Genomic DNA, 16,674 nt, shown 5'->3' on the forward strand with positions numbered 1-16,674 from the left:
CCATAGTTGTACCGGTCTATTGTAAGTATATAATAACGCCAAATGAAAAGTAGTAGTGGGTAAGGGTGAATTTAGTAAGTTTCATGTGTTTATCCTGTTATTCTCCAACTAAGACCTGGCAGGGTTTTATCTCATCTTGGTGTGAGATATTGGAGTATAAGGATTCCACATCCATGCTGGCCAGGATGGTTCCTTCTGGAAAGTGCACTTATTGTTGAATAGGCTGGTTGTGAATTGAAGGTACTATAGCTCACTGTGTTCTTTTACCAAGAGAATAAGAATACCCGCACATGAGATGATGGGTCTCCCTGGATTTCCAAGTTTGTGTATTTTAGGAAGCATGCAAGAAGTTCCTTTAAAGTCTAGAGAAACCACTAATGTATTGCACTTGGTGAACTGTGTCAAAGACTGGCAGATGCTTATCGCTACCACAATTATTCCAACACGGAAGGGACAAGACACACATGAAACTTTATAATAATCTAATCTTCTTAAATTCATATGCGTTGCAATGAACATCTCAATTTATAATAAACAGAACACTCCCCAAGTGCACGGACGACTAGATTCGGTCTTCACGCTAAAGAATATCGCTCTTCAAACCACAGTGTCATGGAGGCTCAAGGGGAGGACCCCGAAACGCTGCACCTATGTCACTTCCGTCCCGTCGGTGGAGGGTGAGCATCTATGGACGCTGTCGTTTGAAGAGTGAAGACCAAATCCAGTCGTCTGTGCACTTGGGGGGTGTTCTGTTTGTTATGAATTTAAGATTTTCATTGTAACACATATGAATTTAAGATGATAAAAGATTATTATAAAGTTACATCTGTGTCTTGTCCCTTTCATATTGATGTAAAATGTTCCTATGGTTTGTATACAGGATGGTGGATTTAACCAAATGTCTGTAGGACTCAATATATTTGTCCAAATGTGAGTTATGTCCTGTAGGGGGTTTCCAATCTGATATTTTCTCGACTGCCAAGGTTTTCCGTAAATTTCACCCGCAGGCGAAATATCCCTAACTTTTTGTGAATAATGTAGAAGAAATTATGTAATTAGTCTTTCTACCTTCCCTTTTAAGATGATCAGGGCAAGTGATCGGCTACAGTGTGGACATACAGTATACCCTTACTCTTAAGGTCTAGTGTTTTTTGCTTTTATTTTGGCTGTTAAAGTGACTGTACCACTAGGCCCAGGCTGAAGCATTGGAGGCGGGCGACTCACCCTTAGTGGGAAGAAACCCCCGCCCCTCCATGACGTGACTCCATTAGAATCAATGGAACCCTATCATAGAGGGGCGGGGTTTCCCATAAGGGTGAGTCGGCCGCCTCCAGTGCTTCAGCCTGGGCCTGGTGGTACAGTCACTTTAATGGTAAAACTGATCACGTGGACAGTGGATGGACAGTATGTGAGGAAGGAGGACATAAAACCCAACATTGTCTAAGTTGTCCCACTGTAGATCACTTGGCCATATAATATAGGACAGGGAGGTTCAATTGGTGGCAGTGGTGGGGTATATGGAGGGGTATTACATATCAGGTCAGAATTGGTATATGTACATCAGCACTAAATGGTATATTAGTGTGGGGGTATATGAGGGGAAATTGAGGAGAATATTGGTGTGGGGGGTATATGAAGGGGGCAGAGAGGAGTATAATATTGGTGGGGGGTATATGGGGGCATTAAGGAGTATAATTTTGGTGTAGGGGGTATATGGAGGGCACTGAGGAGTATAATATTGGTGTGGGGGGGTATATGGAGGGCACTGAGGAGTACAATATTGGTGTGTGGGGGGGTGTATATGGAGGGCAGAGAGAATAATATGGGTATGGGGGGTGGGGCAGAGAGGAGTATAATATTGGTGTGGGGGGGTATATGGAGGGCACTAAGGAGTATAATTCTGGTGTGGGGGCAGAGAGGAGTATAATGGTGTGTGTGTGTGTGGGGGGGGTATATGGAGGGCAGAGAGAATAATATGGGGGGGGCACTGAGGAGTATAATGGTGTGGGGGGTATATGGAGGGCACTGAGGAGTATAATGGTGTGGGGGGGGGGGTATATGGGGGCACTGAGGAGTATAATATTGGTGTGGGGGGGGGTATATGGAGGGCACTGAGGAGTATAATATTGGTGTGGGGGGGTATATGGAGGGCACTGAGGAGTATAATATTGGTGTGGGGGGGTATATGGAGGGCACTGAGGAGTATAATGGTGTGGGGGGTATATGGAGGGCACTGAGGAGTATAATGGTGTGGGGGGGTATATGGGGGCACTGAGGAGTATAATATTGGTGTGGGGGGGGGTATATGGAGGGCACTGAGGAGTATAATGGTGTGGGGGGTATATGGAGGGCACTGCGGAGTATAATGGTGTGTGGGGGTATATGGAGGGCACTGAGGAGTATAATGGTGTGTGGGGGTATATGGAGGGCACTGAGGAGTATAATGGTGTGGGGGATATATGGAGGGCACTGAGGAGTATAATATTGGTGTGGGGGGGGGTATATGGAGGGTACTGAGGAGTATAATGGTGTGGGGGGTATATGGAGGGCACTGAGGAGTATAATGGTGTGGGGGATATATGGAGGGCACTGAGGAGTATAATGGTGTGGGGGGGTATATGGAGGGTACTGAGGAGTATAATGGTGTGGGGGGTATATGGAGGGCACTGAGGAGTATAATGGTGTGGGGGGTATATGGAGGGCACTGAGGAGTATAATGGTGTGGGGGGGGGGTATATGGAGGGCACTGAGGAGTATAATGGTGTGGGGGGGGGTATATGGAGGGCACTGAGGAGTATAATGGTGTGGGGGGGGGTATGGAGGGCACTGAGGAGTATAATGGTGTGGGGGGTATATGGAGGGCACTGAGGAGTATAATGGTGTGGGGGGGGGGTATGGAGGGCACTGAGGAGTATAATGGTGTGGGGGGTATATGGAGGGCACTGAGGAGTATAATGGTGTGGGGGGGGGGGGGTATATGGAGGGCACTGAGGAGTATAATGGTGTGGGGGGTATATGGAGGGCACTGAGGAGTATAATGGTGTGGGGGGGGTATGGAGGGCACTGAGGAGTATAATGGTGTGGGGGGTATATGGAGGGCACTGAGGAGTATAATGGTGTGGGGGGGGGGGGGTATATGGAGGGCACTGAGGAGTATAATGGTGTGGGGGGGGGTATATGGAGGGCACTGAGGAGTATAATGGTGTGGGGGGGGTATATGGAGGGCACTGAGGAGTATAATATTGGTGTGGGGGGTATATGGAGGGCACTGAGGAGTATAATGGTGTGGGGGGGGTATGGAGGGCACTGAGGAGTATAATGGTGTGGGGGGTATATGGAGGGCACTGAGGAGTATAATGGTGTGGGGGGGGGGGTATATGGAGGGCACTGAGGAGTATAATGGTGTGGGGGGGGGGGGTATATGGAGGGCACTGAGGAGTATAATATTGGTGTGGGGGGTATATGGGGGCACTGAGGAGTATAATGGTGTGGGGGGGTATATGGAGGGCACTGAGGAGTATAATGGTGTGGGGGGGGTATATGGAGGGCACTGAGGAGTATAATGGTGTGGGGGGGGGGTATATGGAGGGCACTGAGAAGTATAATATTGCTGTGTGTGGTACTGAGGGGTATAACTTTTTTTTTTTTTTTTTTTGGGGGGGGGGGGGGGGGGGGGGGGGGGGGGGGGGTTATATATCAGGTCTGCGGTGTATATACATCGGCCCTTAGTAATATAACATGAGGTGTACGTATCAGTCGCCGTCTTGCAGCAGACGCATCATCATACGGCAGCTCGGATTCCGCTCCGGTTGCCATGGAGATAACGTCGCGGACGTAGACACGGGCGCGCTCACGTTGAGGGGGCGTGTCCTGAGGTCGGGAAAGCGCGAGTTGCAGGGCGTTCAATCAGCTCCGGAGCCCGAGGTAAGCGCTGCGGCCGGGGGTGGCGGGTGCTGGGCGGCCGCTGCGGGTGAGGTGTGCGGTGAGCGTCGCCCGTGTCTCGGTGATAAGCGGAGGGAACACGGAGCAGCCGCCATTGTGTTTAAAGGGGGAGGGGGGCAGGCGCCATGTTCTGCACCGAGAAAACAGCGTTTGAGGGAGATTTGCAGCGGCGGACCCCGCGTTCGCTCCCGGGGCGGCTTGCAGGCTGCAGCGCATGATTTTTCTCGGTTGCCCAGACGTAATTTTTGACCCTGTCCTCACTGCCCCCCACGTCTCCCCCCGCGCAGGCGCAAATCCCGCCCGTCATTCCGCTCCGTTTAAAAGATGCTGTGGCTTGTGATTGGCTGAGCTAGGCTCCGCCCACCGAGCGTTGCCTCTTTGTTTTGTGTTTTCTTCTCCCGCTTTTAGCTGATCGCTGATTGGCTGGAATGTCAGCACTCGCGCTGTGATTGGCTGCGGGTAAAGTGAGTGAATGAGATCTGCGCCGTGATGTCTCCCATCCCCCCGTGCACCCGGGCAGTGCCCCCCACCCTGAGCGGCGGCCGAGGAGGGCTGACTGGGACTGAGCTCAGAGGACAGAGCACCCCCTGCAGGCTGAGCGGCGGCCCCCCCAGATACCGAGCGCCGGCCGAGGAGGGCTGCCTGAGCTCAGAGGACAGAGCACCCCCTGCAGGCTGAGCGGTGTCACTGCAGCCATCAGGCTGGTCACCCTCTCCACGCCTGGCAGCGTCCCTCTCATATCTTTGTTCTTCTCTGGTCCCTGAAGGTTCACCAGACTGCACCATGCCGATCCGACGCTCTGTCAATTCATCCAGCCAGGAAGCGGCCCCGAAGAACCGCCCTGCGGAAAGCGAGGACAAGAAAGCAGGTAATGCCTCCGGGGTGACAGCGCCGAGTGGGGGTCCGGTGCCGGCAGCCGCTCATCTCCCTTCTCTTACAGAGGCCGATGCCAGCTCCGAGGAGTCCGCGTCCACTGGGGAAGAGCAAGAAACCGAAACGCCCCCCGCAACCTCCAGCGAGACGGAGCAGCCGAAGGAGGCTGACGCCAACGAAGAGAAGAAGGCTGACGGGGCCGTGAACGAGGAGGCTAAGAAGGAGTAAGTGCAGCTGCTGCAGAGGGCGGCTGATGCCAGGCACCATGCCACAGGGCTTACACCCGCTCCTTGTGTTTTCAGTGGTGACAAGGAACAGTCTAAAGAAAAGGAGAAGAAGGTGAAGAAAACCATTCCAGCATGGGCCACCCTGTCTGCCAGCCAGCTAGCCCGGGCACAGAAACAGACCCACATGGCTTCCTCCTCTCGCCCAAAGATGGATGAAATCCTGACTGAAGCCATTAAGGTAACCGCTACCCCCCGTGCCCACCTCTAGACGACATAAAAATAGATGATATGCATGCTATACACCAGGCATGGGGAACCTTCAGCCCTCCAGCTGTTGCAAAACTGCAATTCCCATCATGAATTGTAGTTTCCCAACAGCTGGTAGGTTCCCCATCCCTCCTATACATAGTCAAAAGTTGTTTTCCACCATTGTAGGTGCGCCCATTGTGTACAGGAACCTTCTATAGGTCCTACATGCAGTCTTTACCTCCACAACCTTTAGCTCTTCACTTGTCCCACAACTACAAGTCCCAGCATGCCAGTATATAGTTGCGCCTATGTAAGGTTTCCTCCGGGCAGCCATGTTACCTTCTGTTTACCTCACAGGCGTGTTTCCAGAAGACTGGGGCATCTGTTGTGGCAATCCGAAAATACATCATCAGCAAGTACCCGTCTCTAGAGCTGGAGAAGAGGGGATACCTGCTGAAGCAGTCCTTAAAGCGAGCGCTACAGAGAGGAAACATCCGCCAGGTGAGGCCACACTGCAGAGATCAGGAATATATACCATGACTTGTTTAGTCTCCAGACTCATCTATTCACACTCTTCACACAGGTCAAGGGGAAAGGAGCCTCTGGCAGCTTCGTGGTTGTGTCCAACTCTTCAAAATCTGCATCCAAGTCAAGAGACAAGAAGGTGCTGACAGTGTGTCTGGTCCTGCCTGTAAGGGTTAGAGGGGCGGCCTCACTCAGATCCCAACTCACTGCCTCTCTTATCTCGACAGAAGAGCAGCTCCGCAGCGGGAGATCAAGCCAATGTCAAACTGGAAGACATCTTGCCGCTGGCGTTCACCAGACTGTGCGAGCCCAAGGAAGCTTCTTACAGCCTCATCAAGAAATACGTGTCGCAGTATTACCCCAAGCTGAAGGTGGACGTCAGGTGAGTTTTGCCTCCATTGACGTTGCAGACTGTAAAGTTATACTTAACTGGTGGATTTTAAATGTGCAGAGTGTTGCATTCTGGTTACTTGGTTCTTGGGTTTTGTAGGCCCCAGATGCTGAAGAACGCCCTGCAGAGAGCCGTGGAGAAGGGCCAACTAGAGCAGATCACAGGAAAAGGAGCGTCCGGCACATTCCAGGTCAGTTGGCTGTGTATATACCTCCTGTGTCATATACACTGTGCCGCCGTCCTGGAAACAGCAGCTATTCGGTGCATCTATAGTGTGATGTATCCTTCCTTGAGATTAGGTTAGGCTCACGTGGCTTGTCTGGGTGTTTAGTGACACGTGGCTATGGTCTGTTTACAGCTGAAGCGGGCAGGAGATAAACCCCTTCTGAGCGGCGGAGCGTTTGAGGATGCTATCCTGTCTGCCATCACAGCAATGAACGAACCCAAGACCTGCTCCACCACTGCTATCAAGAAGTACGTGTTGGAGAACCATCCTGGGGTGAACTCCAGCTTCCAGGGTGAGTCTGGTTACACCCCGCCATCTAGCAGCGCCACCTTCAGGACATTTCCAAGAGTTCCTTTACTCCTGTTCTGTACATCTTTCCTCCCTCAGTTCACCTGCTAAAGAGAACCCTGCAGAAGTGCGAGAAGAACGGCTGGATGGAGCAGATCTCTGGGAAAGGTTTCAGCGGCACATACCAGCTCAGCTTCCCATATTACCCCAGGTAGGGGGCGCTCTCACTTACGTTATCTCTAGTTTTCGGTACTGTAACTGTTTGTATGGTGACATGTATGACATCCCATCTCTTTCCTGCAGTCCTTATGTGCTGTTCCCAGACAAGGCAGCTGAGGAGGAGGAGGAAGAGTCTGACAACGAATCAGAAGATGAGGAGGAGGAAGAGGAGTCTGAAGAAGAAGAATCTGAGGATGAAGAACCACCTCCAAAAAGGAGGTAAGTGAACGGCACAGGAGAAACGGAGTACAGAGCGAGACTCCATAACCTGCTCTTCACGTTAGTCTGGGTTGTATATGGAATGATAATTCTTCTTTACCACAGGATGCAGAAGAAGGCAGCTCCTTCTAAATCCAGGTCCAGGGCCAGGGCTCCTCCACCTAAACCCAAGAAGAGTGCCCCAGCCCCCCGAGGAAAAGCAAAGAGTGCCCCCAAAAAGGCTCCTCCACCACCCCCACCACCTCCTCCTAAAGCTAAGAAGGGAAAAGCTGCTCCCCCACCTCCCCCTGCCAAAAAACCAGCCAGCCGGGCCTCAAAGAAGCCAGCACCCGCAAAGAAAGCCGTAAAGCCTGCAGCGAAAGGCAAGTCCAGCCCGAGGAAATCGCTGCGGTCCAGGAAGTGAGCCGGAGCACAGAGATGGGGCACCTCAAGATAACAGCCAGGAGAAAGAAACCGTTCCAGTGGTTTATTTCCAGGAAAAGTGACTTTTTCTTAAGTTGTTTGTTCAGTTTCTCCTTTTCCCCCACTTCTTCCTGTTTGATTTCAGAGATGGTGCAGCATTCACACATCTGTTTTTTGGTATAGCAGTAGCCGCTGTGCACCCCCCACCCCTTCTCCTCCTTCCTCCTCCTTGTTGTCTTCTGACCGAAACCAGCAAATGGTCCATTTCAGTTTCCAGATTTAATTTCCTCCCCCTCCCCAGACGGTTTCTTGGTTGTGTAAATGCTAAAAGAATTGAAATCAATGTCAATGTTTAACCATTTGTTTCATTATTTAAATGAACGTTGAGTCCCTTTCGCTGCAGGAAACCCCCCGTTTTTGTTTTATTCGGTAGAGAAGGATGATGTGGCTGGGAGCGTGATAAGAATCCGTTAGTTGCTCTCCAGATGCAGATACATCATCTTGATGGTGCTGACTTAGTGCTGTGTAGGATACAGATAAATCTGAGCCCTTCCATCATCAGATGAGCCACTAGCTAAGGCCGATGGGCCGGGGATGAGAGGCTCGCCTCTGACCCGTCTTCCTTCCGGCATGTTGTAACCAAGGAGCAGAGCGTGCTGTCACCTCGTGCAATACATTGCCCGTGACAAGGCTTCCATCAGACATGCCTGGTGCATCGTCCTGGCACCCTCAGCTATTGGCATCTGTAGGTCTACACCCGAGTGAATAGACGTAGCATGTTGTACAGAAATCCAAGTTTGTTTTTTTTCTTAAACCAATTGTGTCTTTTATTTTAATGTTTTGCCATTTTGTAAAGATTTGGGTGAGGATAGACAAAGTGAACCAATGGGTATTCTGCTGTTTGCTACAATAAAAGACTAGATTCTGCTAGGAAGACTTGGTGTTGTTCTTTTGCCCGGCGCGCAGGGTTCCCTCTGCTGTATTCACACAGAGCTGGAGCACAATACATGAAGTCTCTATTCACAGGAAGCAGGAGAGTAATATTCAGTGTGTCATTCATAGGGGGTGATCAGCCTGGCCCTGTGGTGAGATCCGCAGTAGATTTCTTCAGCAGTGTATGTGTTTATCCTTAGGCCTTATTCACACGTCCAGATCACAGATCTTCCGTACTCGTGTTAGTGCACATTGTTGTCTATTGGGCTATTCATACGATTAGTAGATTACAAGGATGCAAACCAATGCTGAAAAAAAGGACACATCCTAGTGCGGAACTAGATTTTTTTTTTTTTTTAACATCCTCATAGAAATTAATGGGATCTGTTATTTTTCACGGATTGTAACCTGTTTGTCATCCGTATTTGAGTAAAAAAAAATCCGGATGAGTTAGAATTGACATGTTGAAAGAACATATCTATCTTCAGAATGGCCGGTCAGCTGACGGAGCGCTCAGCCAATCACAGGCCGGGACCGCCGCGGCCTGTGAAGGGCCGAGTGTGGCCGGTCAGCTGACCGGCTATTCTGAAGATCTAGCAGATCGCCGCTCGTTTACATCGTTGATCGGGCCCTCCTCGGCCCGTGGAATAGGACCCTTATTGTCAGCAAAAGTTTCTAACCTGAAAGTTTTGATAAATCATAGAAATCATAGCATAGTGATCGGGTTAGTGACGTTAGTTATCCTCTGATAACCCCATCAGTTTTATCACAACACTTGATCAAAGGTTTCTGAAGAGCTGATTAATAACCAAAATTACCGAAAATGTCATTTCCTGTAGGCAGCCCAAGCTTCCCTGATGATGTGTTGTTGCTACTAGAGATGAGCAAATTTACATTGAAAACAAAGCCAATCGCTTTGTGTGCTTGGCCCTCGGCTTATACACCGGCTGCCTTTGATCTCCGTGCCGTTCCTCCCTGATGCTTTGAATCTGGATCTAGTCCTGGGAAAAGTTTTTCAGGACTAGATCCAACTTTTCCAGGCCCTGGGGTGGGGCAGCCAGTGTATAAGCCGAGGGCCAAGCACACAAAGCGGTTTTCTTCTTTTGTAATGTAGATAAAAAATACACTAGTTTCTGGTGTGTGATCGGCTTTATAGGGTGAAAACTCAGGCTGTGTTCACACATAGCATTGTATGTTCTCTCAGTGTTCGTGTGAGTTTCCTCCGGGTACCCTAGTTTCCTCCCACACCCAAAACATACAGATAGGTGAAGCACTGCGGAATCTGTGTGCGCTATACAAATAAACACTGCATGTGAACAAAGCACTATATACTGTACAGGACATTACAGAGCAGCACTATATACTGTACAGGAGATTGTACACAAGAAACATTCAACAAAACCAGCAATTATAGTACAGTAGTCACTATCACCTCACTCATCCTTTACTGTATAGAGACCCCCCCCCCCCCCAGTTCCAACATTGTAACAGATGGGAAAGGGTGGTGCACTGACTGTACTACTACTGTACTGTATATGCACTCCAGCAGTCTTATACAGTACTATACAGAATGGGGGTTGGTGGTGCACTGACTGTACTACTACTGTACTGTATATGCACTCCAGCAGTCTTATACAGCACTGTACAGGATGGGAGGTGGTGGTGCACTGACTGTACTACTACTGTACTGTATATGCACTCCAGCAGTCTTATACAGCACTGTACAGGATGGGAGATGGTGGTGCACTGACTGTACTACTACTGTACTGTATATGCACTCCAGCAGTCTTATACAGGATGGGAGATGGTGGTGCACTGACTGTACTACTACTGTACTGTATATGCACTCCAGCAGTCTTATACAGTACTGTACAGGATGGGGGGGGGGGGGGTGCACTGACTGTACTACTACTGCACTGTATATGCACTCCAGCAGTCTTATACAGTACTGTACTGTATGTGAAGCATCACCAGTGCTAAACTCACCAGGTACAACCCACCATCCACGCTCGCAAAAACATTTAGATACTGAGTACTTCAAGACTGGGGACCCGAAAAGAGTTTGAGAACCAAAGCAAACTTTCCTTGAAAATACTGTTTGAGTTCCAAGCAGTTTGAGAACCGAGGTACCACTGTATATACTTACCTAAGGTGCTGCGACTGTGATCCTATTCTCCATCTCTCTCATCCAGCTGCTGCCTTCAGGCCCTTCCCCTGTCTGTCAATCTTTCTGGAAGAGGCGGCAGTCTAAAGATACAGCGGCTGCACGAGAGAGCTGGAGAACAGGAAGCCGGATCACGGCAGCAGCACCCTAGGTAAGTATGTATGAACTGCTGTGTGATCTGGAAAGTGACAGGACAGATATATGTAAATATCCAGTATATCCTATATGTGCAGTACATCTGTGCTGTCAGTTTGCCTTCATCGTTATCTGCCTCACTTCCCCTGGTTATACAAGACGATGTGCGTTGGATACCGATAAATTTTCAAGTCTACTCAGAAATTCCCGATAAACCGAGGATCTGTTGGCTATTCTGAAAAGGAGAGCAGAGGATCTACAATCTGTGCCGTAAAAAAAAAAAAAAAAAAAAGGAGTGGTTGTAATGTGGTCCGCCTTTGTTGTAGTAGTTTGTGGAAAACACCTAAGCACTGCAAAATTCTGTGACATCACCATATAAGCTCCTCCTGACTGGTCGGGACAACTAGTCACATCATTTTATTTAAAGGTGTTATCCAGCGCTACAAAAACATGGCCACTTTCCCCCTACAGTTGTCTCCAGTTCAGGTGCAGTTTGCAATTAAGCTCCATTTACTTCAATGAAACTGAGCTTCAAAACCCCACCCAAACTAGAGACAACAGTAGGGGGAAAGTGGCCATGTTTTTGTAGCGCTGGATAACCCCTTTAATTTGCAGATTCCAGATAAAAAAATAGCTGAGACTGAAATTCTTCCTTGAAAATACACGGACGTGTGAACGTGGCCTCGGGTTTGAATCCCTATGACACTGGCAGAGGTGTGGTCCTATTCCACGGGCCGACCAGGGCCCGATCAACGATGTAAACGAGCGCCCGACAATCGTTAGCAAGGGCTGCAGGGACATCGTTACCAATGTCCTGGCAGCGCTTGTTTCATACATTACCTGCCCAGGCGCAGGTCTTCTTCCGGTCCCGCGTGGCAGCATCAGCTTCGGAGCGGCCTGACTGAACTTACAGAATACTCAGCCAATCACTGGCCGCGACGGTCCTGGCCAATGATTGGCTGAGCGCCCTGTCAGCTCAGACTGGCGGCTCCGAAGCTGCTGCGGCGCGGGACCGGGGGAGGGAGAAGATCTGCGCCTGGGCAGGTAATGTATGATGTTTGTGAATTCGTCGGTCGCCCACCGCACCCGCTATTCCACGTAGTGATGCGCTGGTGGAGATCGATGATTATAGGTTTAAACCTAAATGAACGATCAGCAGATGACACGATCATCAGCTGATCGTTCTCTCTATTCCATGGAGCAATAATCGGCTGATTATCGCTCTGTGGAATAGGCCCCTAATTGTAATCTCCTGGGGACAGAAGCTCCTAACTGCTGTGAGCATGGTGCTATGGGAGCTGTGTAGTAAGACACCATGAAGAAGGAACACGGACAGATGAACCATTCACAGAACGGACCCTGTATGGACAATAAACCGCCAGGTCATAAGTGATATGCCGCAGCATAGTACAAACTGTGCCTATCATGTCACATATGGGGCAGTTCTAGGAAATGTGTGTCTGCTGCAGGGTGTGCCCGCGATCCTGCGAGCAGAAAGTGAAGACCATGAGAAGTTTCCATGATGGAGAGCCCGGCCTGTGCATTCATGACGGACAGCACGGCCCGTATGTTCATCGGACAGCACGGCCCGTATGTTCATGACGGACAGCACGGCCCGTATGTTCATGACGGACAGCACGGCCCGTACGTTCATGACGGACAGCACGGCCCGTACGTTCATGACGGACAGCACGGCCCGTACGTTCATGACGGACAGCACGGCCCGTACGTTCATGACGGACAGCACGGCCCGTATGTTCATGACGGACAGCACGGCCCGTATGTACATGACGGACAGCACGGCCCGTATGTTCATGACGGACAGCACGGCCCGTATATTCATGACGGACAGCACGGCCCGTATGTTCATGACGGACAGCACGGCCCGTATATTCATGATGTAGAGCCTGGCCTGTTCTGCATCCGAATGTTACTTTTTTCTCGTTTTTTTGTTATGATATCACAGCTTTATTACATATTTACTCAGTTTTCCTCAGAAAATACCTTGGTGCCTTGGATTACGAGCATAATTTGTTCCGGGACTGAGCTTGTAATCCAAATCACTCTTAATCCAAAGCATGTAGAACTGATAAACAAACAATGAGAAACAGCAGAATATATCATATTACAATATAGCTACTGACTGTAGAGTACAGCAATCAGCATGTGGAGTATAAGGCCCCGTTCACACAGAGCAAGAGGGGCAGAATGCTGTTAGCCTCTGAGTCATAATGACACACTATGGGAGTGACATGTTCATTCTTCAGTGCTGAGAGACGCTGAGCGATACGACACGTGCGCCTCCCATAGAGTGTCATTATGACACAGAGGCTAACAGCATTCCGCCCCTCTTGCTCTGTGTGAACGGGGCCTAATGTATAGTAACTGCATAACCCTGATAACACAGCAGCAGCAGCTTGTAGATACAGGATGGAGCTGCAGATCCATATAATGCAGTAGCGTAGTACAACAGGCAAGAATAGAGAAGCAGGGCTGCTGTCAGAGGGCTGTGTAGTCATATGACAGAAAAGGGAAAGGGGTGTGTTCAGCATGGACCAATCAGAAAGTGAGAATCACAGCTGTGCAGGAGGACAGAGCCAGAAACTTCTATATACAACAGTGTGAATGGCTGAGTGTAAGTGCTGGCACATTATAGCAGCAGTGTGTATAGCTGAGTGTAAGTGCAGGCATAATATACACTCACCGGCCACTTTATTAGGTACACCATGCTAGTAACGGGTTGGACCCCTTTTGCCTTCAGAACTGCCTCAGTTCTTGGTGGCATAGATACAACAAGGTGCTGGAAGCTTCCTCAGAGATTTTGGTCCATATTGACATGATGGCATCACACAGTTGCCGCAGATTTGTCGGCTGAACATCCATGATGCGAATCTCCCGTTCCACCACATCCCAAAGATGCTCTATTGGATTGAGATCTGGTGACTGTGGAGGCCATTGGAGTACAGTGACCTCATTGTCATGTTCAAGAAACCAGTCTGAGATGATTCTAGCTTTATGACATGGCGCATTATCCTGCTGAAAGTCGCCATCAGATGTTGGGTCCATTGTGGTCATAAAGGGATGGACATGGTCAGCAACAATACTCAGGTAGGCTGTGGCGTTGCAACGATGCTCAATTGGTACCAAGGGGCCCAAAGAGTGCCAAGAAAATATTCTCCACACCATGACACCACCACCAGCCTGAACCGTTGATACAAGGCAGGATGGATCCATGCTTTCATGTTGTTGGCGCCAAATTCTGACCCTACCATCCGAATGTCGCAGCAGAAATCGAGACTCATCAGACCAGGCAACGTTTTTCCAATCTTCTACTGTCCAATTTCGATGAGCTTGTGCAAATTGTAGCCTCAGTTTCCTGTTCTTAGCTGAGCGGAGTGGCACCCGGTGTGGTCTTCTGCTGCTGTAGCCCATCTGCCTCAAAGTTGGACGTACTGTGCGTTCAGAGATGCTCTTCTGCCTACCTTGGTTGTAACGGTTGGCTATTTGAGTCACTGTTGCCTTTCTATCAGCTGGAACCAGTCTGCCCATTCTCCTCTGACCTCTGGCATCAACAAGGCATTTCCGCCCACAGAACTGCCGCTCACTGGATGTTTTTTCTTTTTCGGACCATTCTCTGTAAACCCTAGAGATGGTTGTGCGTGAAAATCCCAGTAGATCAGCAGTTTCTGAAATACTCAGACCAGCCCTTCTGGCACCAACAACCATGCCACGTTCAAAGGTCCTCAAATCACCTTTCTTCCCCATACTGATGCTCGGTTTGAACTGCAGGAGATTGTCTTGACCATGTCTACTTGCCGAAATGCACTGAGTTGCCGCCATGTGATTGGCTGATTAGAAATTAAGTGGTAACGTGCAGTTAAACAGGTGTACCTAATAAAGTGGCCGGTGAGTGTAGCAGCAGTGTGTATAGTTGAGTGCAAGTGCAGGCACATTATAGCAGCAGTGTGTATAGCTGAGTGTGAGGGTAGGCACATTATAGCAGCAGTGTGTATAGCTGAGTGTAAGTGCAGGCATAATATAGCAGCAGTGTGTATAGCTGAGTGTAAGTGCAGGCACATTATAACAGCAGTGTGTATAGCTGAGTGTGAGTGCAGGCACATTATAGCAGCAGTGTGTATAGCTGAGTGTGAGTGCAGGCACATTATAGCAGCAGTGTGTATAGCTGAGTGTGAGTGCAGGCACATTATAGCAGAAATGGAGAGGATGGGAAACACAAGGGCTTACAGAGACTGCAGGGAGTATGAAGGAATGAGCAGGGCATACATATGTGGGCACATAAATGCAGCACTCTGTTTGGGCAGAGAGGGGTTACCGCTATGGAGAAAGTACCTCCACAGTCGTGTCCCCTAATGCAAGCCCCAGCCTGAAGTGGATCTGTTATGATTTGGAAGGTGAGGGAGACTTCCTGGGTCAGAGTACAGGGCTGTAGACCCCGCTATGCAGACCATGCCCCTCCACTTCCCCACCCACCAAGTTACAATTTTGAAAAATTGTGAGCTCTTCTTGAAAAGCGCTCTTAATCCAAGTTACTCTTAAACCAAGGTACCACTGTATGTAATATGTCACAACACGGGTGGAATAGAGCAGAAAGCAGAACGCTGCCTGTATTCTCCACAAACATCTCTGACAAAAAAGATAGAAATGGTACGGAAGCCTGCAAGGCTCTACAAGCATAACCCTGTATATACTCCATCATGTCTTCAGGGAGAATGAAGCAGAGAATATATATTTATGGCAGCTGTAGAGCCATCATTTATTCCGCCACAAACTTAATACTGCAATTGTCTACAGTCACCAGTAGGGGGAGCGAGCGCTGCGATCTCCTAATTGTTCACATTTAGTAATGGCTGTGCACAGTATTGCAGACTTTACCCTTCAAAACGTTGCGTCTATGTACCCTGATGTGTGAATAAACCTCACGTGGCTTCATTACAGATGCTGTGGGATTTCCTTTTCTACATGTAGGAGTCATGGATCAGGCACCTAATGTGGGTGATGGAGTGTATGGAGAATTAGCCAAATTAGAGGATTCTTGTGTTATTATTATGGAGTGCGCCCCCTGCTGGCCCCCTGTATATGATGTATTATTATGGAGTGCGCCCCCTGCTGGCCCCCTGTATATGATGTATTATTATGGTAGCGCCCCCTGCTGGCCCCCTGTATATGATGTATTATTATGGAGTGCGCCCCCTGCTGGCCCCCTGTATATAATGTATTATTATGAAGGGCGCCCCCTGCTGGCCCCCTGTATATGATGTATTATTATGGTCCTCTGTATATTATTATGGAGTGCGCCCCCTGCTGGCCGCCTGTATATAATGTATTATTATGGTCCTCTGTATATTATTATGGAGTGCGCCCCCTGTATATGATGTATTATTATGGAGTGCGCCCCCTGCTGGCCGCCTGTATATGATGTATTATTATGGAGTGCGCCCCATGCTGGCCCCCTGTATATAATGTATTATTATGGAGTGCGCCCCCTGCTGGCCGCCTGTATATGATGTATTATTATGGAGTGCGCCCCCTGCTGGCCCCCTGTATATAATGTATTATTATGGAGGGCGCCCCCTGCTGGCCCCCTGTATATGATGTATTATTATGGTCCTCTGTATATTATTATGGAGTGGGCCCCTGTATATGATGTATTATTATGGAGTGCGCCCCCTGCTGGCCCCCTGTATATGATGTATTATTATGGAGTGCGCCTCCTGCTGACCCCCTGTATATGATGTATTATTATGGTGTGCGCCCCCTGCTGGCCCCCTGTATATGATATATTATTATGGAGTGCGCCCCCTGCTGGCCGCCTATATATAATGTATTATTATGGAGTGCGCCCCCTGCTGGCCGCCTGTAT

The 16,674-nt window shown here is 49.3% G+C and overlaps 1 protein-coding gene and 1 long non-coding RNA gene across 2 annotated transcripts in view; one reads left to right on the plus strand and one right to left on the minus strand.

The window, feature by feature from the left end:
- Positions 1-16,674, minus strand: part of LOC138768898 (uncharacterized) — a 42,865-nt gene that overhangs the window by 5,641 nt on the left and 20,550 nt on the right. The window lies entirely within an intron of this gene.
- Positions 3,819-8,495, plus strand: HP1BP3 (heterochromatin protein 1 binding protein 3). The gene is made up of 12 exons (XM_069946905.1): positions 3,819-3,924; positions 4,709-4,810; positions 4,883-5,039; positions 5,118-5,280; positions 5,649-5,792; positions 5,875-5,955; positions 6,044-6,198; positions 6,307-6,397; positions 6,566-6,725; positions 6,821-6,932; positions 7,025-7,159; positions 7,265-8,495. Exons 2-12 carry the CDS (start codon positions 4,726-4,728, stop codon positions 7,560-7,562), a joined length of 1,581 nt encoding a protein of 526 aa, XP_069803006.1. The 5' UTR covers positions 3,819-3,924; positions 4,709-4,725; the 3' UTR covers positions 7,563-8,495.

This window comes from Dendropsophus ebraccatus, chromosome 12, assembly GCF_027789765.1.
Source record: "Dendropsophus ebraccatus isolate aDenEbr1 chromosome 12, aDenEbr1.pat, whole genome shotgun sequence".
Lineage (NCBI taxonomy): Eukaryota > Metazoa > Chordata > Amphibia > Anura > Hylidae > Dendropsophus > Dendropsophus ebraccatus.